The 21,430-nt window shown below is 59.6% G+C and overlaps 7 protein-coding genes across 7 annotated transcripts; 3 read left to right on the plus strand and 4 right to left on the minus strand.

Moving 5' to 3' along the window:
* Window positions 1–78: 78 nt before the first annotated feature.
* On the minus strand, window positions 79–1,926 carry CcaverHIS019_0107790 (uncharacterized protein; the record flags this gene model as incomplete). Its single annotated transcript, XM_060604074.1, has 5 exons — window positions 79–876; window positions 911–1,173; window positions 1,205–1,484; window positions 1,524–1,645; window positions 1,731–1,926. 5 exons carry the CDS (start codon window positions 1,924–1,926, stop codon window positions 79–81), a joined length of 1,659 nt encoding a protein of 552 aa, XP_060453327.1.
* Window positions 1,927–2,079: 153 nt separating this feature from the next.
* On the plus strand, window positions 2,080–2,789 carry COX16 (uncharacterized protein; the record flags this gene model as incomplete). Its single annotated transcript, XM_060604076.1, has 2 exons — window positions 2,080–2,322; window positions 2,520–2,789. 2 exons carry the CDS (start codon window positions 2,080–2,082, stop codon window positions 2,787–2,789), a joined length of 513 nt encoding a protein of 170 aa, XP_060453328.1.
* Window positions 2,790–3,102: 313 nt separating this feature from the next.
* On the minus strand, window positions 3,103–4,805 carry CcaverHIS019_0107810 (uncharacterized protein; the record flags this gene model as incomplete). Its single annotated transcript, XM_060604077.1, has 5 exons — window positions 3,103–3,690; window positions 3,724–3,879; window positions 3,915–4,364; window positions 4,405–4,453; window positions 4,486–4,805. 5 exons carry the CDS (start codon window positions 4,803–4,805, stop codon window positions 3,103–3,105), a joined length of 1,563 nt encoding a protein of 520 aa, XP_060453329.1.
* Window positions 4,806–5,207: 402 nt separating this feature from the next.
* On the minus strand, window positions 5,208–6,889 carry ARP2 (uncharacterized protein; the record flags this gene model as incomplete). Its single annotated transcript, XM_060604078.1, has 4 exons — window positions 5,208–5,941; window positions 6,017–6,370; window positions 6,767–6,809; window positions 6,842–6,889. 4 exons carry the CDS (start codon window positions 6,887–6,889, stop codon window positions 5,208–5,210), a joined length of 1,179 nt encoding a protein of 392 aa, XP_060453330.1.
* Window positions 6,890–7,187: 298 nt separating this feature from the next.
* Window positions 7,188–7,688, plus strand: CRIPT (uncharacterized protein; the record flags this gene model as incomplete). Its single annotated transcript, XM_060604079.1, has 4 exons — window positions 7,188–7,211; window positions 7,257–7,427; window positions 7,536–7,632; window positions 7,666–7,688. The coding sequence occupies 4 exons, from the start codon at window positions 7,188–7,190 to the stop codon at window positions 7,686–7,688; spliced, it is 315 nt and encodes a 104-aa protein (XP_060453331.1).
* Window positions 7,689–7,757: 69 nt separating this feature from the next.
* On the minus strand, window positions 7,758–14,682 carry DCK1 (uncharacterized protein; the record flags this gene model as incomplete). Its single annotated transcript, XM_060604080.1, has 8 exons — window positions 7,758–8,455; window positions 8,497–8,659; window positions 8,694–8,769; window positions 8,815–13,418; window positions 13,454–13,750; window positions 13,788–14,265; window positions 14,309–14,584; window positions 14,636–14,682. 8 exons carry the CDS (start codon window positions 14,680–14,682, stop codon window positions 7,758–7,760), a joined length of 6,639 nt encoding a protein of 2,212 aa, XP_060453332.1.
* Window positions 14,683–15,848: 1,166 nt separating this feature from the next.
* Window positions 15,849–19,710, plus strand: CcaverHIS019_0107850 (uncharacterized protein; the record flags this gene model as incomplete). Its single annotated transcript, XM_060604081.1, has 13 exons — window positions 15,849–15,883; window positions 15,919–16,154; window positions 16,193–16,219; window positions 16,898–16,918; window positions 16,951–17,085; window positions 17,573–17,909; window positions 18,146–18,186; window positions 18,338–18,510; window positions 18,556–18,586; window positions 18,647–18,835; window positions 19,109–19,142; window positions 19,322–19,430; window positions 19,594–19,710. The coding sequence occupies 13 exons, from the start codon at window positions 15,849–15,851 to the stop codon at window positions 19,708–19,710; spliced, it is 1,485 nt and encodes a 494-aa protein (XP_060453333.1).
* Window positions 19,711–21,430: the final 1,720 nt, after the last annotated feature.

The raw sequence follows: 21,430 nt of genomic DNA on the forward strand, positions 1-21,430 counted from the left end.
TAGTCAAAGACGGAAGGCCACGCCAGAATATACCCGCCACGCAACTCCATTCGAGCATTCGTAACAAATCACATGCATCTATGCTAGCAGAAGCGCCGCGTCGGCCACCGCCCACACCACACACTCGATCGCTGGTGCCTGCTCTCTCAGTGCTTCGGGTAGAGGCACCAGGTGGGGAGAGAGGAGGACCGAAGCGCGTACACCAGCATCCACGGCGAGGAGGGCGAGCGACCACGAGCGAGAGGGAAGTGCGGCGCCAAGGGTGATGGTCGACACGGCCACTTCCAGACCGAGCAGGGCCTTAAGAGCACTATCCGCCCTTAGCCGGATGAGAACCGCAACGAGCGCAGCTACGCGTAGAGCGACGAGTGCGGCCCTCGCAACCCATAACGGACGCAACACGTCTCGCGGAGCAGCCGGCTGAGGTATTGCGAAGACGCCGTGGCTATCCTTGGGAACAAGTTTTCGTTGCTCGCCCCACCTGCTCCGTTCCCAGGCGCTTTGTGGTCGCTCACGTACTGGTTCACCACCCAGACCCCACGTGGCGAGTAGCGCCTCAAGACCAGTTTCGTTCGACTCGGCCGGCGCGAACATCCGCTGCGTGCCAACGCCAAAGCCGTCCCAGTCGCTGTGTGTCGGCTCCCAGTCCATTGGTTCGTCAGGTTGTTCAGGTAACGCTAGAGACGGCTGTCCGAAGACCGCAGATTGGCGCGTAGGCTGAGGCGGTTCTGGTTTAGATGAGGGGCCAGCTTTGGAATGGGAGGAGTGGTTGGGAGGTTGGGAGGGCTGCGGACGCGTCTCGACATGGACCGGCCGCACGAGCGTGAGCTGGATACGCGACGCGTCGCGCCGACGCGTCAGGGCCGCAATGACCATCTGTTGTTAGCTTAGAGTATCGTGGATAGCCCACGGTGATGTCCAGGGCGCCGGCGGCCGTGATCCACCTCGCTGGAAAGCCAAAGACTAGACCGACAACGACAGCGATGCGCAGGAGATAGAGAGTGAGCATGATGCCCACCCATGCGCGTCTACCTTGGGCAGGGTGCCCTTCACGTGCGGCGCGCAGCCAAGTCGGGTCCCACACGGCCCAGAGGATAGCGGCGACGCGTATTGCGAGCACGGCGGGCGCGTTGTCCTGGACTATGCGATACAGCGTCTCGGGAGCGGCCCGCGCTGGCGTTAGTTCGGCATAAAGGAGACTCACCGCACAGCCCAATACCCATGGCGGTGAAAATGTCCAGCGCCCAAGCTACACTGCGGGCGCGCCAGACGCCTATGTCGACCCAACTTAGGCCAGTCTGGCGAGGCGTGTCGACACCACGTTTCAGTGCGCTCCCGAACGCCTCGGCCTGTGCGCGCTGATCGGCGCGCTTCAGCCCCGCGTCGACGCCTGGTTGACACGAAGCACAAACTGGCGGGTAGCGCTGGTACAGCGATGTGCGGTAGGCGTCCAAGCTGGCTAGTCTTTCGGAATACGCCGGATCCTATTGTCAGCTCGGCTATTCCGCAGCTGGAGAACGTACGCTCTCATCTGGAAGGTATGTCGCAAGGAGATTGATGACGAGTGTCTGGTTCGCTTGGCAGGTATGACAGAAGGGCGAGGACGCCGAGGACGCGGTCGGTAGACGCGCCGGGGAGGGGTGTGCTGGGTGTCAGTTATCGCGGTCGAGGTCGCAGCGAGGTGACGCTAGGTGACGGAGCGGAAGTAGCCCTTGATAGGATTGACTAACCTCGCCGAGCAAAGTTGGCCTCGTTCATCGCGCTATCGCGCATGGCGGGGTGGTCGCCGTCGATGCGTCCGGCGCGGTCTCTCCCGTTCCAGCACCCACACGTGGGACACGACCATGCTTGAGGTCCTCGCGATGCAGGGCCCACAGCTAATTGGCAGAAGTAGCACTGTTCCGGGGCTGCAGCAAACAGCCCCATGTCTGGTAATGGATGTTGTGTTTGTTCGAGTTGGGTGGCGAGTGGGGATGACAGGGCGGCAAATTCAGATTCCGTCCAGCATTGGCTTGAACGTTTGGAATCGTCCACTCCACCATCGTCTCTACATCTACATCTTTGCAACCAGCACTCGCCATGGCCGTGTTCTCGTCAAAGTCGCGGAGCCATAACCCGCTACTATCGGCTGTGCGGCGCCGGCCGTTTGCCTTTTTCGGACTCCCCTTCCTCTCCCTTGTCGTCATTAGCTCATTCGCGCTCAAGACCTTTACTAGCACGCGGTACGAGCTCAATGATCAGAAGGTGTCGGCTGTTAGCAAGGAGGACGAGTTGGGTATGAACAAGGACCGGAAGAAGGTTGATCTCCGCGAGGAGTACTATGTGAGTGCGGAGTTGTAGGGGAAGAGGTTTGAGCGAGGTGATGCGGAAAGGGAGCATACGTGAACTGCATGTGACGGCCCCCTACTGGTGCCAAGTGACAGGCCAAGTCCTCGGCGCGGACGGGCCAGAAACCGCGGCACTCATTGGCGGAGATCAGCTGCAATACCTCAGGTCCGCTGAGCACTCACTAACAGCAGCGCCTCCAAGGCCTCGGCGATGACGCAGACCTCTCAGGATCGACCACGCCATCGCAGCTCGCGGCCACCGACGCAGCGCCGACGAAGACAGAAGCGGCGCTTGCCGAGCGCAAAAAGAAGAAGAAGAAGAACTTCTTCGACACGACAAGCCAGGACGACTACGAGCCTGTCCGTGTACCCCGTCCCGCCGGCATGCCGGAGTGGGGTGCCATGCCGTCGGGTGAGGACGCGCCTGTCAAGGGTGCACGGCCGGAGGACCGATGGGTGTGAGCGCGAGCGGCGGCGCAGTTGCAACCCCACACGGATCGCATTAAGTCATAAACAGCATTGCATTGCATGTAGTATTACCACTCTGCTCGCGGCGCTAGACTCCGCAACGTGCGCGATGGTTGCTGGTCGGCATATCGGAGCGTATCTCACTGGCGTGATGATCACTCAGCACCATCACCATCACCATCACCATCACCATCACCAGAGGTTTCATTCAGTGTTGCGACAGAGACTACCATTGCGTCTCTGCCTGGACCCAGGCCATACAAGTATTCATGATTTCTAGACAACGTATATCAACATTCTTAGTTCGTTACACCTCGCGTTCGGGTTCGAGTTCAGGTTCGGGTTCCGGCTCCGGCAGCTCTGGCGCGACGACAAACTCGACCCGTGGCTGAATTTTGGCGACGACCGCGCCGATGAGAACCTCGTCGGACGCGAGGTGGTGTGGTGCCGCGTTCCTGGCCTTCTGCTCCGCGATGATCTTCTCGATCGTGGCGCGCTGCGGCGCCCGCGCCGCCTGCCACAGCCCCATGGCCTTAGGTAGTTGGCTCGCGATCGCCTCCTGCCGGGCCTCTGAGGTGGGATGTGTGCGGAGCAGCTGGAAGCGAGTCTCGATCGAGCGGCCATAGCCCATCGCCTCGGCGTCGGCCTCAACAGCCGCCATGAGCTCCCACAAGTCGAGCATCGCGCGCGGATGGTATCCCGCCCTCGCCATGATCTCGAGCCCGACGCTGTCGGCTTCCTCCTCAATTTTGCGCGAGTATGCGCGTTCCGCCACCACGTCGTTCAGCCAGTTGAGGAACATGCCTGCGCCGTCGGTCACAACTGGGAATGAGATGGTGAACGCGAACGAAATGCCGCGGAGGACGTCAAAGACGACGGCTGCGAGATTGAGGAACTGCCGTCAGCTTCGATCAGCACACCAGCTCACGCCGAGGTTCTCCACACTGTGTCGTTCAGCGACGTGCGCGATCTCGTGCGAGAGGACTGCGGCGACCATCGAGTCGTCATTCGGCGGGAGGACGTCCAGGAGGCCCGTGTACACGAAGATCTCCTTGCTGGGTAGCGCGAATGCGTTGAGCTGCGGCTGCCCGTTAGTTTATCATAGCGATCAAACCTCACCAGGTCGATGATGTAGATGTCCCAGTCTGACGCCTTGATGTTATCGCCCTTGAGCGGGTTGCTAGACAGCGGGCGGAACGGCACAAAGTTACTGTGCGCGACGGCACTCGGCTCGACCTCAATAAGACGGGGGCGGCGGCGGCTCATCCGGTCTTCGTGGTCGTAGATCGCGTCCATAATGTCCTCTCGCGGCGGCCAGGCCGCGCCGCTAACGACATTATCGTTTTGTTCCTCGAGCGCAGTCACAAGGCGGGTGGCGACGCGCACGACCTGCTGGCTCCGAGGGTCGTCAGAGGAGAGAACTAGCGGGCCATCGTGTGCCAACACCTCCTTATGCTTCCTGTAGCTCCACGCCAACTCCTCATTCTCGGACATGAGGAGCAGCCGCCAGCGCCCGGTCCGCGGTGACTGGTCCAGCCCGAGCGCGACGACGATGCAGAACGCGAAGATCTGGCGTCAGCTTAAACTCCGACGGAAAGAGCTGACTCACTGGAATCTGGATGAGGAGCCACGACGTTCGCTTGTACTTGCGCCACAACCTGAAGTTAGCCGACCCGGGGGGGGGCCCTACTTGTATCGCCACACGAAGGGGAGGGCGAGGAGGGAGAAGCGCGTCACGCCGAGTAACGTAGACTTGAGCGCGGGCATCGAGAGGAAGATGATGTCGCAGCGTTGTGGGGACGCGCGAAGGGTGCGCGCCCCGGTGAGGGTCGATGGGACGAGGTGGCGGCGGAGGGGTGGATGGAGTGGCGCGCGCGGGCTGGTCGGCGGCAATGACGGCCGTGTGTGGATAGTACGGAGCGAGAGTGTGAGCGATATCGGGCGCTGATAAAGCAATGGCGAGAGGAGTGCTCGCCGCTGCCAGCCCCAGCGGAGCGGCGGCGGAGGCATGGTGGGCGATGCGGTTGTATTGAGATTGGATGGCGTTACTCACTCAGGTGATCTGCGCGATCGATCAGTTATCCACTCAATTCCGTGAGTCACCATCGCCCAGGCACACACTTGGTTCCGAACGTCTTGGAGCACCGACACGCCGTGTCAAACTCTGGCTGAGCAGGAGCAGTGCCAAGCACTCACAGCTCCACGAAATATATGGCCAGTTAGACTACAATGCTCCACTGCGCAAGAGGCTACCTCGAGGCACCGCGGAATGATGGCCTTGGCGGCGGTGAGATGTTGTGCCAGGCTGAACTGATACGCACGGAGCTAGAATTGCGACCCGAGCCAGTCGCAGCCCCCAGCGTCATGACTTCATAACATCTACAACGCGCCAGCTATGTATGTACGTCTCGCTTAGTCCCCGCGGCCGAGCTTGTCAAGAGCGCGCACACCCTCCTCCTCCCACTCCTGCTTTGTGACCCAGAACGCCTCCTGGCTCTTCATAATGTCGGCGAGCACAGCGCCGCCCAGGAAGACCATGTGTTTCCGACGGGGTGGGTCCTCGATGCGGATCTTGAAGTTCTTCAACCGCGACGCGTCGTTGTTGAGCACGCGCGTGAGGTACAGCTGCTTCATCTCCTTCTCCAGGCGCGACGGGAAGCCAGGGTACATGCTCGAGCCGCCGGAAAGGACAATGTGCTTGTACAGCTCAGCACGGGTGTCGAGGGCAGCCTGCTGAATCGTCTGGAAGAGGAGCTCGGCCACACCTGGCTGCTCAACATCGACGAGGTGCGGCTGGAACATGCATTCGGGGGCCTCGTAACGCTCCGAGCCGACCTTGATCACACGCCCATCTGGCAGCGTGTAGTTCTCGACTAGCACCGTCGTCTCGTCTGCCAGCTTCTTGTCGAGCTCAAGGTCGTACGACATGAAGCACAGCTTCTCCTTAATCCCGCGCACCGTCTCAAAGTCGGCCGTGCGCTCAAACGCGTACCCGCGCATGAGGAGAAGCTTGATCAGGTAGCGTGTGACGTCGCGGCCGGCGACGTCGAGACGGCGGGTGAGATGGGGAAGAGAGAAGCCGTCGTACACGGGCACGATGTGGGTCACGCCGTCTCCAGAGTCAACGACGACACCGGTCTGGAGACCTGGGGTCAGCGTTGCAAACGTGGCGGGACGGGCTGCGTGAAATGGCACTCCAACGGCACGCCTGTCTCACTCACCCTGCGCATACAGCGTGAGCACCGCCTGGATCGCAACATAGACCCCGCCAAACTGGTACCGCTCAAACATGACCTCGGCCATCTTCTGGCGGTTGGCCTTGGGGTTCATGGGCGGCTCGGTGAGGAGGACCTTGCGTCCGCGCGTGTCGACTTTGAGCTTCTCGTAGAACGTGTAGTCCCAGAGGTGCTCCATGTCGCCCCAGTTCTTGACGATACCGTGCTCCATGGGATGGCTCATCTGTAGGAACGAGCGGTTCTCCGCCGCCTCGTCGCCGATCATCAGGTCCTTCAGCTGCGAGCTGCCGAGGCGCTCCTCCGCACGTAGGATCGGTCGTCCGACGACAGACGGGAAGACTGGTGTTAGCGGCGATGGATGAACGATAGTAGGTATAGGTGAACACCCAGATCGGTGAGGTGGAGGTTGGCAGCATCCCCGGGAGGGAAATGGGCAGGCTGTCCGTGGTACATCTCGGCGGCCCAGCGCAGCATCTCCGCAGTCCGACAGTGCATCACGCACGGGCCCAGAGACAGCGACGACGTCCAGCACTCGCGCATCCACCCCCACCAATACCCCCACCCCTACCCCCACCCCTAGGACTCAAGGCCATGCCTGCGCCCTCTCCCGTGTCCGCCGGCGAGCATCCACACCGTCCCCTGCCTCCGTCTGTTCGGCATGCAGGAACACCACGTCGGCGCCGTCGCCGGACCGCTCCAACCACCCTAAACCGCTCCCAATCCTGCGACACCCACCATACTCAGGAAAGTTGCTCCCAGCCCAGCCGCACTTGACGAACTGACATTAGCTCAGCCACGAGGAGGACGTACGCCGGTACCGTTATCGACGACGATGGGCACTGACGGGTCGGATGCCATCGTAGCGCGGAGTTTCGATGGGATAAGATGGGGGCGAGGTTGGTGACGTTCAAGGAAGGGTGGCCGTGAGAGTGGACGGCGTGTCGGGCGTGTTCGATTCGATGTCAATCTCGATCTCGATCTCGATAGAGTCGTCGATGCTGGAGGAGTGGGTGGTCATGGTCATGGCAGCAACGTCATCAGCGCCACGTCCGGCACTTCGGCGATTGCCACGTGGGTTGGTGGCAACTCCTCCATGCCTCCACCACGGCCTGTTGTTGATAATCCACTACATTGCTCCACATCTTTCAGCGATATCATGGTCTGCAAGAAATGCGAGAAGGTAAGTTCCTGCAGCTCGATACAGTGCAATGACATCTGACAGCAGAAAACGAGCGCGGTCGCGACGTCGGATCCGTTCAAGGCAGGGTCTGGGGCGATCCGCAAGCTTGGCGAGAACAAGCTGTTGAGTGCCCGGGCTAAGGCTGCGCCATATGCCAAGCCTGGAGCGAATAAGAGCACGGTCAACACGTTCGGGAACAAGTGTATCGACTGCAAAGTGGGTCTGATATGGGAGTCCGGGGGGGGGGGGGGGGGGGGGGGGGAGTTGAATTTCACCTTCTCCAGTCGTCCTGAGATACGTTCCTTGTACTCCAGCTGACCACAGCGATCAGTCGCACAGAACATGGCGACGCGGTGCCAGAAGTGCGCGTACAAGAAGGGGCTGTGCGCGATCTGCGGCAACATTGTGCTCGACACGAGTCGTGAGTTACCCCCACTGGAGGCGCTGACAGCAGGGTACAAGCAGAGCGTCAAGTAGTTGCATTTAGAGCCCAATCGTGTCACTATATGTTGTATGTAGGTATCGTATCGTATCGTTTACAGGGTATTAACGGCCGCGGAGCAGGGAACCGAATCTCCGCAGGCCTTGTGGCCGGCTCTCTCGCGAGCTCTCCGTAATCGCTGACGATGTGCTGTTGGCCGTGTTTGATCGTGTGCTTGTCCCTGCGGCGCCTGAGGACGGTGCTGGTGGCGGACCTGCCATGGTCCACAGGGGGCCATGGTCGCTGCGCTCCTTGCCCTCACTTGGTCGCCTCTCCGTGTGATTGCTGGCGGCACTGAAGGAGCGCTGGAACGTTGACTGTTTCGCCGTGAGAGGCTCGCCCTCGCTTGGCCGCGCGTGCCCATTCTGTCTCATCGAGGCGCCGCGCCCTAAGCTGGTCGGGTTGAGCAGGATACCACCCTTGGGGGCCTCGGCGCTCGCCGTGCTCGAGCCACGTGCGTGGCTGCTGATGCTGGTACTGCCACCGATGCTCACGCTGCTCAAACTTGGGCGGTGCTCTCCAAATCCCTCGAGGCGGGTGTGGCCACGGGACGGCCCGACGCGGAGCGACGGGAGGGCGTATGCGTCCGTTGACTCGGGTGACGGGGCGTCAGATGCGGGCGACGCGACCCGCTCCTCTTGCAGGATGATCGGCGACGGCTCTTTTGACCGCGTCGACGGGCGTGGGGAGAGCGCGTCTAGGTCGTCGGCCTCTGGTAGGGGTGGGAGAAGAAGTATCTCGTCGGCATAAACCTTGTTGTAGACTGGCTTCAGCTGATGGCCCTTCATGACAGTTGCAACTCACGTTGTCTAAGAGCTTCGTAGAACGCAATATCTTTGTTGACAGAGTGCAGGCTGACGAGGCCGCGCTGAATCGTGCGCGCATAGTCGAGTATCGCCTGGCGCAGGCGCTGCGTGTTGTTGGCCTCGGAGGGGTATTTTTCAGCGTACGCGGGGTCGAGGAAGTGCTGCTGTTAGCTCTATCCTCGCGGCTGAGCTCACCTTCTTGTACAGCGTAATACCGCCGTTGACGCGCGAGTCGACAGCGCCGTTGAGAGCGTTGCCAAGGAGCTTAACACTGCACATCAGCATGGGCTCGGGGAAACGGAACGGCGAAACACACTCTGCAGGCTGCTGGCTGATGAGCCGGCGTAGGTCGCGGTCGGCCTTGCTAACAATGACATTTGCCGAATCGACGGGTGAGATGTGGTCGTGGTGGATGTGTACGACCTCGGCGCGGCTTTCGAGCGCGGGCAGGTCGTTTGCAGTCGTGATCGTCGTCTTCTCGATCCATTGAAGGACAGCCTCCGTCTCCTCGGGGTCGACAACGTACGGGCGCAGCGTCTCGAACTTGTTGACCGCATTCGACTTGTAGTACGCCTGTACCGACGGGTTGATGCCCTTGCGGAACACGGGCTTGTTGAGATCGGGCAACGGCGTGACGCTGGTGACCCAGATTACAGACTCGGTGCCGTAGCGTACCATCTCCGAGGGCGGTATCTTGGAGCGGTGGACCTGCGCGTCCGGGTGTTTGGTCTGCAACGCCTCGCAGAAGTCGACGTATCTCTGCCACGGTGCGCCCCGCACGATAAACTCCTTATCCAGGTCGAGCGAGGTGAAGTTGCCAAAGTATGCGACGCGGAAGTACTCAGGTTTCGGGCGAGTCGATGTGCCGATCTGTTCCCACAGCTTGGCCTCGTGCTGGAGCAGCTCGGAGATGTGCTGCACGTCAAATGTCTTGAGGCGATGCTGCTGTACGATCTCCTGGCAGATCTCCACGGCCTGCTCATACGCCTCGGCCTCCGCGAGGTAGTCGAGGACGTGATAAAGCAGTGCTTCCTTGCGCTCGAACTGCGTTTGCGCCGCCAGCCGGATATTGCCCTGACGGAACTGGTCAAAGAGTGGGCCGTTAACACGCCACTCGTACAGGTTGGCGTGAAGCTTGAGAGCAAGCGCGGCGCCAAACCAGTCCTCGGCCTGGATGTTGATCGCCACAAGATGGTGCACGAAGCGGATGTACAAGTCATCGCGGCCAACCTTGGAGAAGAACTCCATGAGGCGGTAAGTGGCCGCTACACGTTCCTCTTTCCACTGCGGCGTCTCCGGAAGGTCGCGCACGGCCATGAGGAGGTCGATGAATAACTCGACCTGGTCAAGGAACGAACCCACGTGCGAACGGAAGTTGGAGTCGATCTCGGGCGTCTCCTCGAACACAGATCGCAGACGCGACACGAAGTACGCACGTGTGGCAGACTCGCTGGCGGTGATGGTCTTTTGTGTGAATAATGTCTCGAGCTTCTGGAAGATCTCGGTCTGGATCGTGTTGAACTTGCCCGCAAGGACATATTCGGCGTAGATCATCGAGAACAGGATGTCCACGGCCGCTTCGCACAACTTTTCGTGCGACGTGAGACAGAGAGTGAGGATACGCTCGGCTAGACCAGTGAGGCGCGTCTGGTAACCGCCGTAGCTGCTGTGTGTGCCGCGACCGTTGATGGGCTGCCAGCCAATGGCGTTCCACAACTTGTGCAAGAGCGCCGCGCCGTCATCACGAAGGTCACCCGCGATTATCCACGCCGCGCGCCGGTGCTGCAGACCCTGCTCCTCAAGCGCGAGCTCGTCGCTGGCACAGAAGTCGCACACGAGCTCAATTAACTGCGTCCAGAGATCCACATCAAAACGGTCCATCTCCTCAATCGGCGGGATGAAGTCGCCCCTCGCAAGGAACTGGATCACGGCCTCGAGATAGCGCACAGTCGCAGTGAAGGCAAGACCAGAAAGTGTGAGCCACTGGCGAGGGAACGCATCAAACTTGATCACCGACGACAGGACGTCAAACGAAGTCGAGAGTGTCTCCTTGACCACGTCGATGTTGTTCATGTCGAGCATCTCGACGAGCCAGCTAACGATGTTGGCGCGTGGTGCCGTGATTACCATGGTGAAGATGACGACGGCGACCTCGGCGAGGCCACAAGCGAACGTGCCAGCGGGCGGAATGCTATCGCCATGACCAAGCAGCGCGGGCGGGGGCAAGTCGGAGACTAAAGCGAAGGGGTGCGAGGCAGGGAACACGTCCGGCGTTGACTTCCAGATGGTAGGTGACGTGCGGTGGCGCTTGAGCAGTTCCATTGTCTTGTCACTTGCCAGCTCCTTGTATGAGTCGAACAGCCCTGGCAGAATCGTCAGGCAGTACTCGATGTTGTCTTCCTCCTGCGACTTGAGTAAGGGGTCCGACTTGATGATGGGCGAGTCGAGGAGCTCCTGCAGCTTGTTGACTGTCCATGCCATGACCGAGACGGCGAGTCGGTTGCACTCCATCCAACGCAGGTGGCGGCTGTCCTTGGCTGCCTGAGTCTCGCCACGAGCAGAGTACAGCTCCTCCTCGAACAAGCCGACGTGCGGCTTTATCCAGCGAATGATGGCGGGAATGAGCTGCGCGCGCGTCTCATCAAAGTCAAGCAGTGTCTTGACAATCTGCAGGATCAGAAGCAGCTTGTAGATGGCGAGGCTGCCCTGTGCCCGAGTGAGGGTGTCTGTGAACACGATTACCATCTCCGCAATCTCGTCAGGTGGGAATACCTGCGCCAAATCCGGCAGGACATCGGCATAGTGCTGCACGGCGAGTGTCTGGGACCCGATGAGCGCCTTGTCGTCAGAAAGCATGATTTCGTTGATGTCGCCGAGGATGTCACGGGTCTGGCGCTTGAAATCTGCTTCCATCTGCGCAGCCGTAGGCCCGAGCGACGAGCCTCGGGACCTGTCCAGCTCGCGCGAGCGTATAACGAAGCGGAACACGCTGTGCCAGACCTTTAACAAGGAACGATACTCTTGTGAGGAAGGGCGGCCCATGACCGCCTTCATTGCACGCAAGAGGTGCGGCGCAGACGACTGGAACGCGAAGTGCTTGGACGTGTACGCGGCAATGATCGGGCCAAACGACGGGAAGCGCCTATCCGACTGCATGGCAAGCACCTTGATGAGGCCCTTGAAGACGAGGTCATCGACCTCCTCACGCCTCTCGCCAAGATGCCCAACGAGGATGGCAAACAGCGCATCGAGGACAGGTTGCAGGAACTTGGCAATCTCGTCCTCACCGACGAACTGAAACATTTGCAATGTGCGGATGAGGGACGCAGCGTCGGCGCTTTGCCATGCGAACAGCGAACGTAAAGTGTCGTCCTGGGTGTGGATCGTCGAGCAAAGGAACGTCCACAGCGAGATGCGGTCGCGCAGAGCCGAAACGTACTTGGACGTCTCCAGGGGAAGACGCGGCTCGCCGGTCGAGGGCGCCTCGAAATAAAGGTTCGGAGTCGGCTGCATCGACGCTTTCTCCATGTGGTATAGGATCAGCTCGTGCTTGCCGTCCTTGATCGACGCGTTGTGCGAGAACAGGGGGAGGTAAGCGAAAGCGAATGGGCGTTCTCCGGCCTCGGGGTTGCTCTCGCGTTCGCGAGTTCGCCGCCGGAACGACAGGAACAGGTGACAGTCGCCCGACCCTTGAGGAAGAGCGATCTTGACGAGCTCGCCAAAAGTCGGCTGGTCGTTGTGGTAGTACACGATCGAGTTGTACTGCGCCATTGGTGGTTCGCCTGAGCCGCCCATGAAGAGCGAGTCGGTGACGAGCGAGCCGTCTGCGCGCCGCACCTCGAGTGAGACCTGCGTGCTGGCTGGAATTGGGGCGACGGTCTTGCGCACGCGTAACGTGCCACCCGCAGGGAACATGGTCGAGAACGACGCAGTCCACAACTTGATGTACAGGTCGTTGCGCACTGTGCCGGGGGCAACGACGTCAGGGAACCCAAGGCGCTGGGTCTGCGGCGTCTCGAGGAGGAGGGATGGGTGCTCGCGGACAACTTGATCGATGGGTCCGTGGAAGAGCTTGAGGCCGAACGCCATGTTTTCCGCACGCGGTGACCGCTCGTACGACCGTTCGTTGTTGAGGATGATGTCCGAGTGCAGGGTAGCAAAGTTGGCCTCGTCGCGCGCCACATAGATTGGCATGGCGTAGTCGTCGCCATTGCCCTCGACAGTCAACCGACTCATCGCAGGCAGCTCGAGCACTGCGCATCCCAGCGGGCGTCGCAGAGATGTGCGTCCGGTGAGTCCTGTCCCGTACGATTGCGTGGTGTCGATCGTGCGCGTTCTCTTCGGCTCGTATCCCGACACCATGGACCCCGAGTCGTCGGTGGCGTGATCTGAGATTGATATAGAACTGCGCCATTTGCTGGCGTCGTTGATAAACGCGACGCTGTTGCGCTTGTTCTGGTGCCACTTCCGCTCGGTGATTTCGGGCGTCACGGACGTCGCCTCGGTGCTCATCTTCATGCTGCCATTGCGCACAATGCGACACACGAGATAAGTACCAGCCGTCACGTCGTCGGCGCGCAGGTCCGCGAAGAGCGTGCGCAACTTACCCAGGCGCCTGTCCGCGTCACGCGCAGGCGTGCCGTTGTGGTTGAGGATGAGGCAGAATTCCTCCGTCAAGAATCGGCCCTGCGTCTTGCTGTAGAGCGAGAAGAACAGCTCAGCCGTCTCGCCTGGCGCACAGGGGCTCGCGATGAATGCGCGGAAGTCGAGCAGACAGTGGTACCCGCTTGGCGACGACGACGTCTCCTGCTCTTTTTGTGCCTCCAGGGCGAACGCGATCGGCGTCTTGACGGCTCTTGGGCGCGGTACAGTCGACTTGCCAAACAACACATCCAGCGGTACGAGGTCAATGTATGCCAGCTAATTTATCAGTCACGGCCTCGGTTGACGCTCACCTGTACCTGGTAGATGTAGGCCATTACGCCGCCCATCCATCCCGAGCTCGTAAGGGAGCGGTCTTTGTCGATGCCGACGACGTTGCCGTCCTCCAAGCTGCGGACGATCACCTCGAGGCCTTGTGCGACGTTGCATTTGACGAGGCGCGACACGCATTCCCGCCTGATGCGCACTAATTCGTCACCACTCAGCATCTGGGACAGCAGCTGCCGGCGGCCAAGGAACAGAGCGTCGATGTGCTGCACTACGGCGTTGAACAGGCGGTACTCGCGGTTCGCAAGGTAGGTGGGCAGACGCTGCGGGGTCAGCACATCATGTGCAGCGTTGACTCACGGCATACCACTCCCGGATTGCACAGGCAATCTCGTCAACAAGTGGCCACTGTTGTCCTGCGACGGTCGAATCACCGGCCGTCAGCGTCGGTAATGGGGGCTGCTCTTTTTCTCTCGGCGCTGCGAGTATGAGCGATGCTGGGCGCCGGTTGCGCCGCAACAGGTTTGAAGACGAGCCGTTAGGCTGGATAGGTGACGGTGGGCCAGAGTCGTTGATGTCGCCGTTAAGCTCGTCCTCGTCCTCCTCGCGCACAGCGTCCATCTGTAGCTGCATATCGCGTGCTCGGTCATCCGCAAGCTCGCGTGCACGCTCATAAGCACCGGCGAGCATGTCGCTCTCGGTGGCGGCATTGGGCCGGACGTGGACACATGACGCGGGGAAGATACCAATCAAGACAGACGGCTCGACCTTAGGGTACGCAGTTGGCGTCTGCATCGATGGCATGAGCATGGGTAGGCTCACGCCCTGGACGACATATCTGGTGGTCAGCGCGCAAACTGCAACCGCCGGGTTAGACTCACCCTCGGTACCATGTGCCCTCGTTCTCGTCGCCGCGGTACTCTTCAAAAGCAAAGAACTCATCGCCGACATCGAGGGACACCTCGTGGGGGTTACCGCGGGGCGAGGTGAAGACGTCGTTGGGCGCAGTGGTCGACGCAGCAGACCAGGAAGTAGTGCGCCGATGTGATCGTACGGTACCCGATGGCGAGGTCGGAGGTGACTGGGAAGGGGCATAGGGATGGATGACCAGGCCGGAGTATATGTGGGGGAGTGGCTCCCAGTATCCCAATCGTGCTCTGCGTCGCATGAGTGATGTGGATGACAGTTAGATGGACGAGGTAACATACCGTGATGAACCCGCGCTGGCGCTTGGGCCTGCGATGAACAGGGCCATTCCGCGCGCCGGTCACGGACTAGATGGTGGTGGATAGAAGCGTGGTGGAGGTGGCGTTGGCGCTGGCCACGCGCGGGTGGAGGGAGGGGTATCTGGGCGGGTTGGAATGTGTGGACGTGTGCTTTGTGACGCTAAGAGTGGAGTTGGAAGCGAGGAAGGACTGGATGATGAGACAGAGGGTGTGATTGATGTTTGTGGAGACTTGATGATGATGAGAGAAGCGGTTGCAAAGGAAGGTGTGACGAGTTGAGACGACCAGCTCTAGAACGACCACCAGTACGGCATCCCCAGTCCGTCCCTCATCTCCCCTCATGCCCCCTTATCACCAACTTGCTCTCTCCCGCTTTCAATGCCTAGACTCAATTCGACCCACCAGATGGTAAACTCACATACCCGCGGGATAAATATAACCCTGCATTATGCATCCATCATATATTTTATTAACATCTACAACGTCTTTTGGTAACTCGAAAACCCGTATGCAGTACAGTAGAATATGTGATTCAGGGTATTAGACGCGTCTTAATGCAATAGTAGAGTAGCCAACTACGCGTTTCATCCTCGCCTTCACCCTAGTCTAAACCTTCAACCCTTCGATCCCCCAATACATAAATCAGCGGCAGACTTGTGGGTCGACGTGACAAGAAACACTTAGTAACTACAGTTCAAGTGACGACGCTACGGCGTTTTAGGCGTCAGGAGCGTGGCGTCGATGCCAGCGTCATCAACGTTGATATTATCGAGACGGCCAATGTTGTAGTTGCTATGGACAGGGCAGCCATGTCGCCGCCAGCAACCGCGCAACGCCCATCAAAGCCATCTTGGACGTCGCACGAGAGGATGAGAACGTGGCCCTTCCAAACACAAACCACCAAGCAGACAGAACATCAGAAGCCTGATAGGCGCGAGCACAAGGACGAGACCATGGAATGGATACTCTCTTGATGCGAGCTGCGAGATAATAGACCGAGTTGTGATAGAGAGCTATTAGCATGTCGAAGCATCAGCAAGGCTTCAGAGGCAGAGCCACGCAACCTGGTTGATGGATAGAGGCCCAGGTGGAGGTGCTCCACCGCATTGTAATGAAATTAGCAGCTATTACCATTTGCTTTCCAAGTCGAGCCAGATTTCGGCTCCCTTCACTCTGTCACACAAAATCGTCCACCATGCCCGCACCCATCGCCCCACCAGGCTACGTGCAGTACGTGTCGTCCCACCCTCTCTCGCTAAACCCAGCGTCTGCGCGCTCAAGGACACGCTCACGCACACGCGCTTCCAGTTGTCGCTGCGCACGCTCGCGACGCCCGTGACGTACCACCGCCTCCTTCTGTTCCGAATCGCTAAGCCGAGCGAGGATGAGGTGGAGGGCGCAGATGAGCTGTACTGCATGGAGGAATCATGTCCACACCTCGGTGCTCCGCTAAGCCACGCCGAGATCGAAGTTGACGATATCGAGGACACGCGCGCAGTTGGTGAGTCCAAGGGAAGGAGGGGCTAAGGCTGACTCCAGTGTGCCCATGGCACCAGTACGACTTTGGTGAGTGCATAGTTTATCCACATTTACCGGATCGGAGCCCACCTTCGCGATCCGTGCGCACTGATTCGGTGCTCCGCGGTGGGGCCGGGGGCGAGAGGGTGTATGCGGGCAACGTCAATGCGGGCGACGTCCATGCCCACCGTTTCAGGCTACGCACGGACGCGTTGGGCTGCTGGTATTCAGATGGGGAGGCAAAAGGGCTCAGGTGGTGATCACGGGTCCGAGCAGTGGGGAGGGAATGGAACACGGCGAGGACAAAGCGGGCCATAGAGCGCTCTATCCAGCGCTGTCCCGTCTGGACTCCTGGCTGCCAAGCCGACTGCGGGTGGCTGTGTCTGGACGCTCGGACCGCTCATCTCGAGACGTCTTCGAAATCGCGACCCAGGTGGCGTGCTAGGTCGTTCGAGGGGCGACGAGGTTGGGTAACGGGGGAATTGCCGTACAGGGTGATGTCGTGCGACGAGAAGTGGTGGCGTGCGTGGTGCGAGGGCGGCAGTACCGCAATCCGTCCGAATCCAGGTGGCGCCGGAGGGCTGATCAGAAACTTTCTCACTAAGGAGCCCCACACCACGAGCGGGTTCGACGTTGTGTGGCTTTAGGTGCACGGTGGCGTGGCGGCGACGACACCTACAGAAGCGGGGTTACTGGCGCGGATATCGAGCGTGACGCTGACACCAGACCTCCGCGACGGCACGAGCTGTATACCCTCTCACTGATACGACTGATGCCAGCAACTGGTCTAAAGACATGCACGTACGACGTTGTGGTCAACGGTGACGGGCCGAACGCTGGGGTGTGGATCGAGGCACCGCATGTTGATGGCGACCACGACTGGGAGATGATCGAATTCCGCAGCGTGAGCGAGGGTGAGTGCGGCTCCTGTTTTGGAGAACAATCCTTTGGCCAGGATCAGCTTCAGAAGTATGGAGTTGAGGGCTGCGGAGGATCACGATGATGGCAACAGCGCCACTGTCACACCGTGTGCGCCACTGGTCGCAGCAGAGTCTACGGAGCTCCAAGTCTGGCAGCTGTATGGGTCTGATGCTGCTCTGCGCTCTCGTTCCGATCTTGACAGATGGTAGGACTGGGCCAGGCGGCTTCGAGAGCTGTACCAGTGCTGCCTGGCTGCTCGGCTCAGCGGCCGTCTGCTGCTGCCTGTTGCCTCACCGCCGCGAGCGTGATCGCTGGATCTCTTGGCCGTGGTGCACTGGTGTGTACGGCGTGTCCCTCGGAGTGCAGATATGATGGCGGGAAGCTAGAACAGGCCCAAGATGGGCAGTAGCCAGGAACCTACGCGGACGGTCACTACGCCGCATGGCTCCTGCTTCCTCATCGTGAACAAGCTGACGCCAGAATTCGCTGACCCGCCACCACTCACACTGGAGGACCTCACTCTCGAGGTCCCAGAAGCTGCGCCTTCACTCTCGCCCGAGGCTCCCATCGTCGCCGCCACGCTTCCTACAGACCTGCCAGACACGCTGCTGGGCTTCGCACACCTCGTCCTCGCTACACCTGAGCCGGGCATGAAGTGCGCGTTAACTCGCGAGGCAGTGACGCGTATGCGGGCAGGAAAGCTCAAGTCAATCAGGCCGAGCTATGCGGAAATTGCGCGGGCGCGCAAGGACGGGGGATTGCTAGAGAAGCCACCAAGGCTGCAGGAAGCTGTTAGGCCTTGGCAGACTAGCAAGCGGTGAGTGTTGTCTCCGCTGGGGTTGGAGCACGTGAAATAGACGATCTGGAACTCGGAGGCACAGAAGGCGCCAGACATTAGCTTCGAAACAGAAGCAGTGAGCACACGCCGAAGGACAGGCGCCACGTCAGAAGCAGAAGCCGGATGTGACGACGGAGATTGTCTGCCGACCAGGGCCCCACAGCAGCTGTCTAGCGGTTCCGTGATAGCACTAGTCTGACACAGCCTAACACCAGTGGAAGGGGAGGTTCGGAGAAGTCGCGTATTGTCATGATTCGTGAGTACATGTGTTGCACCAAAGTGATCTTGAGCTTGAGCTCACCCCACCCCTTCCCGCCCGGAATGTGGCAATCAAACCACTCCGCGCACCTATCGTCTGTCACTCGCCCTTGTTCCGCATGTCTCACTTGCTTCTGTCCGCCGTACAGACGCGCTTGCCAACATTGAGCAGTACGCAATCGACCTGGCCTGGGACATCATTGCACGTTTCGCCGACACCGAGGTTGAAGGGCAGCGGCTGCCCGTCGAGTTCTTCCTCGACTGGGCCAAGGTTGCCGAGGACGAGGCCAAACACTACTCGCTCCTGGCCCGGCGACTGCATGTGGGTGTTCCGCTGATCCGCCGAAGATCTCCCGTTGACAGACAGGAGATGGGTTCATATTTTGGAGCACATTCCGGTAAGTGAGACATCTGAATGTTCCTTTGGTAGTGGTACCACATTTTTCGGCTAAAACTAGTTCACGCTGGCCTGTGGGACTCGGCGATGGACACTGCGGATTCGCTTCTCGCGCGGATTGCGGTGATCCACCTTGTCGCAGAGGCTCGTGGAGTCGACATGAACCCGCTCACGCTTGCGCGGTTGCGTACACACGGGGACACACGTTCCGCGGACATCCTCGAGATCATCCACGCTGACGAAATTACTCGTGAGTCAAAATGATTGGGACCAAGAAGGACAACGAGACAGCGACCAAGTTGGAACGCGGGACGGTCACATGTCGATCAGCGCCAGCTGGGCGACCTGACAACCCGCCGGCTCCACAGACAACAGCCGAGCGTCGAACGACCTTTGGAAGCGGGATGACCTCTAGCCGCGGCTGTCGGAGAATTAGCGATGTGTGCGGCCTACATAGCGGGTGTATCTTTCGCTCTTTCGCAGCGGCGTTTACGTGGCGCCCCCGTTCCTCTGCTGACCCCAGACGTTACTGCTGGGCACCGCTGGTTCTCCTGGATGTGAGTGTTTCTAGTGTGGCATGTTCCCAGTTCCTCTAGTGTTGGTTGGGCCATCGTCCCCTGGATCTCACTGGAAGGAACGCGAGGGTAACTGTGGGAACCGTTTGGGTTCTTCCAGCAAAGTGGCGGGATGTCACTCCGACCAGGACATTCAGCGCGACGAGTGGCGCTAACTGCAGCTGCGGTAAGCGTAACATCGACCCGATCGAGCAGTTCCGTTACGAGGTGCGCACAAACTTCCATGGCGACCTCAAGGGCCCGTTCAACACGGCGGACCGCGCAAAGGCGGTGAGTCTCCAACCAGGGAACGAGTGCCGGTCTGGGGGCAGGAACGGCACAACTTGTGCCTCAGCATCTGTCGACCTATCGTCTCGGTGTCACCCTCCTCTTTATTGCTACTTTCGTGCTGTCCGCCCTCAAGCAACAGCCGTGAGTATTCATCTGACAGCAGGGCCTCACTGAGGAGTACTACACAGACCTCAAAGGGCACGGCGTATCGCGGCACGCGGCCTATGACGGCGCTGGCCCCGACGGCGGCGACACGCACATGCACCCTCGCCTCACATAATTGTACCTTTCCATCCATCCACATGTCACATTCTGCACACAAACGTCTCTGAACTATGCCACGTTGCTTGTATTTGCTCGTCTCGGTGCCTCGCTGCTAAGCCAGCCGCCCAGAAGAATAGCAAAGCTGCCACAATCCTGACCAACCCCTGCCATCGCCGGATGCCTTACGGCATTTCTGGCATATCCCGGCTTTCCTCTTTACTGTGCCCTAGAGAGTCCGCACTGCCACCGCTTGCTCATGGCCGAAGACGCGTCACGCAGCCTGGAACATCCCCTGTGTTTCAATGTCGAGCGAGACACACTGCTTCCAGGATGGTCTGCACACTCCCTTTGGGATGGGCTCAACAGAAACCCAGATGAGGTGAACGCGGCGTGCAGCCGAGTGCAGAAAAACGCAGCGTCGGCTAAATTCAAGTCACTCCTCCGACCAAACCTGGGAGGCGAGCGCTGGATTAAGAGACGCTGCATAACTGCACACACTGTTACTCTGTCAGCAACTCGAAACCATGGGTTTCTACAACCGGGCCGAGATGACGAGATCGGCCCCATGCCGAATTCTTTTGCAGCCGGGGAAACACTCAGCCACATTCCTCGGACAGGCAATTTATTCGTGCCTTTTTGCCAAAGCTTTCCAGGGTCGAGGGATCGGCAGGGTCTGAAAACTCACGCGTTGGAGCTTCTGACCTTCTGTTGTCCTGGCGTCCGGAAGACTCGACTGCGGACCATCTTTAGCGCTGTTAGAGCCCATGTCTGACACATTATGCTGTCAAGATCGGTAAGATGCAAGACTACGTGGGGTGGGCAGTGCCTGGTATTCGACGGCTTCTGTGATCGACCCCAGATCTCCAGGGCTTCGGTGATGAGCTTCGGTGATCGGCCAGTCGATTGAGCAATTGGAATATTGGGGAGCCCAGGACCACCAATTTTGTCTAATTGTCTAAATGTCAAACCGTCAAACTGTTGGGCATCCAGAAGCAGAACAAGCTGAGGCGTGCATCAAACACCGGCCCTTCATCGTAGCCATGAACACGTTGAAGCTGCCCCGTTCCAGCACTGCAGGGCATGGGTTACTGTGGCGCTGGTCCACCATTCATCCGATGAAGTCGGAGAGAGGGGCCATGCGACGCCCAACTGTAATCCCAACTCCCATGGCTGGCGACGCCACCCGACGAGGGCCAGGAAGCACCAGTGCACCAGTGTTCCCGGAAGAATTCCTTCGATCACACACCGCCATACCCTAGTACAGATTGGGGAACGGGCTAGGTGACGCACGTGTGGGATATGGGTGGGTCGTGTGTTGTGCGACGCCGGGCTTGTCAAGTTATGCGCTGCTCGATCGCCAGCTCGCCAGGCAGCCTGGAGAGAGAGTCGAATAGTAAAGCAAAGCAAGGTGAGGTGAGGGACCTTGGTGTGGTGCCTTAAGGGGATCTGATTGATGCTTCAAAATATTGGCTGTAGTGCTGCTGCTACGGATGGCGCCACGCAAGTGCCTGGGTTTTGCAGACAGTTTGAATGCCGAATGAAGCCAGCAAGCTGACCGTGTTCCCGTACTGGGTTTCCCTGGCCCTGGAACCGGCAGCCGTTCAGTTCCCAGTTCCAATTCTCCTGATATAGTTTTTTGGAGAGGCACGTGAAATGAGCGTGAGGCTGGAGAGTCCGCGGCAGTGAGGCGGCCGCCGCGGAGGCGGTGGCCAGGTCTCGCCTCGAGTCGCGTATCT

This window comes from Cutaneotrichosporon cavernicola (genome assembly GCF_030864355.1).
Source record: "Cutaneotrichosporon cavernicola HIS019 DNA, chromosome: 1".
In the NCBI taxonomy this organism is placed as follows: domain Eukaryota; kingdom Fungi; phylum Basidiomycota; class Tremellomycetes; order Trichosporonales; family Trichosporonaceae; genus Cutaneotrichosporon; species Cutaneotrichosporon cavernicola.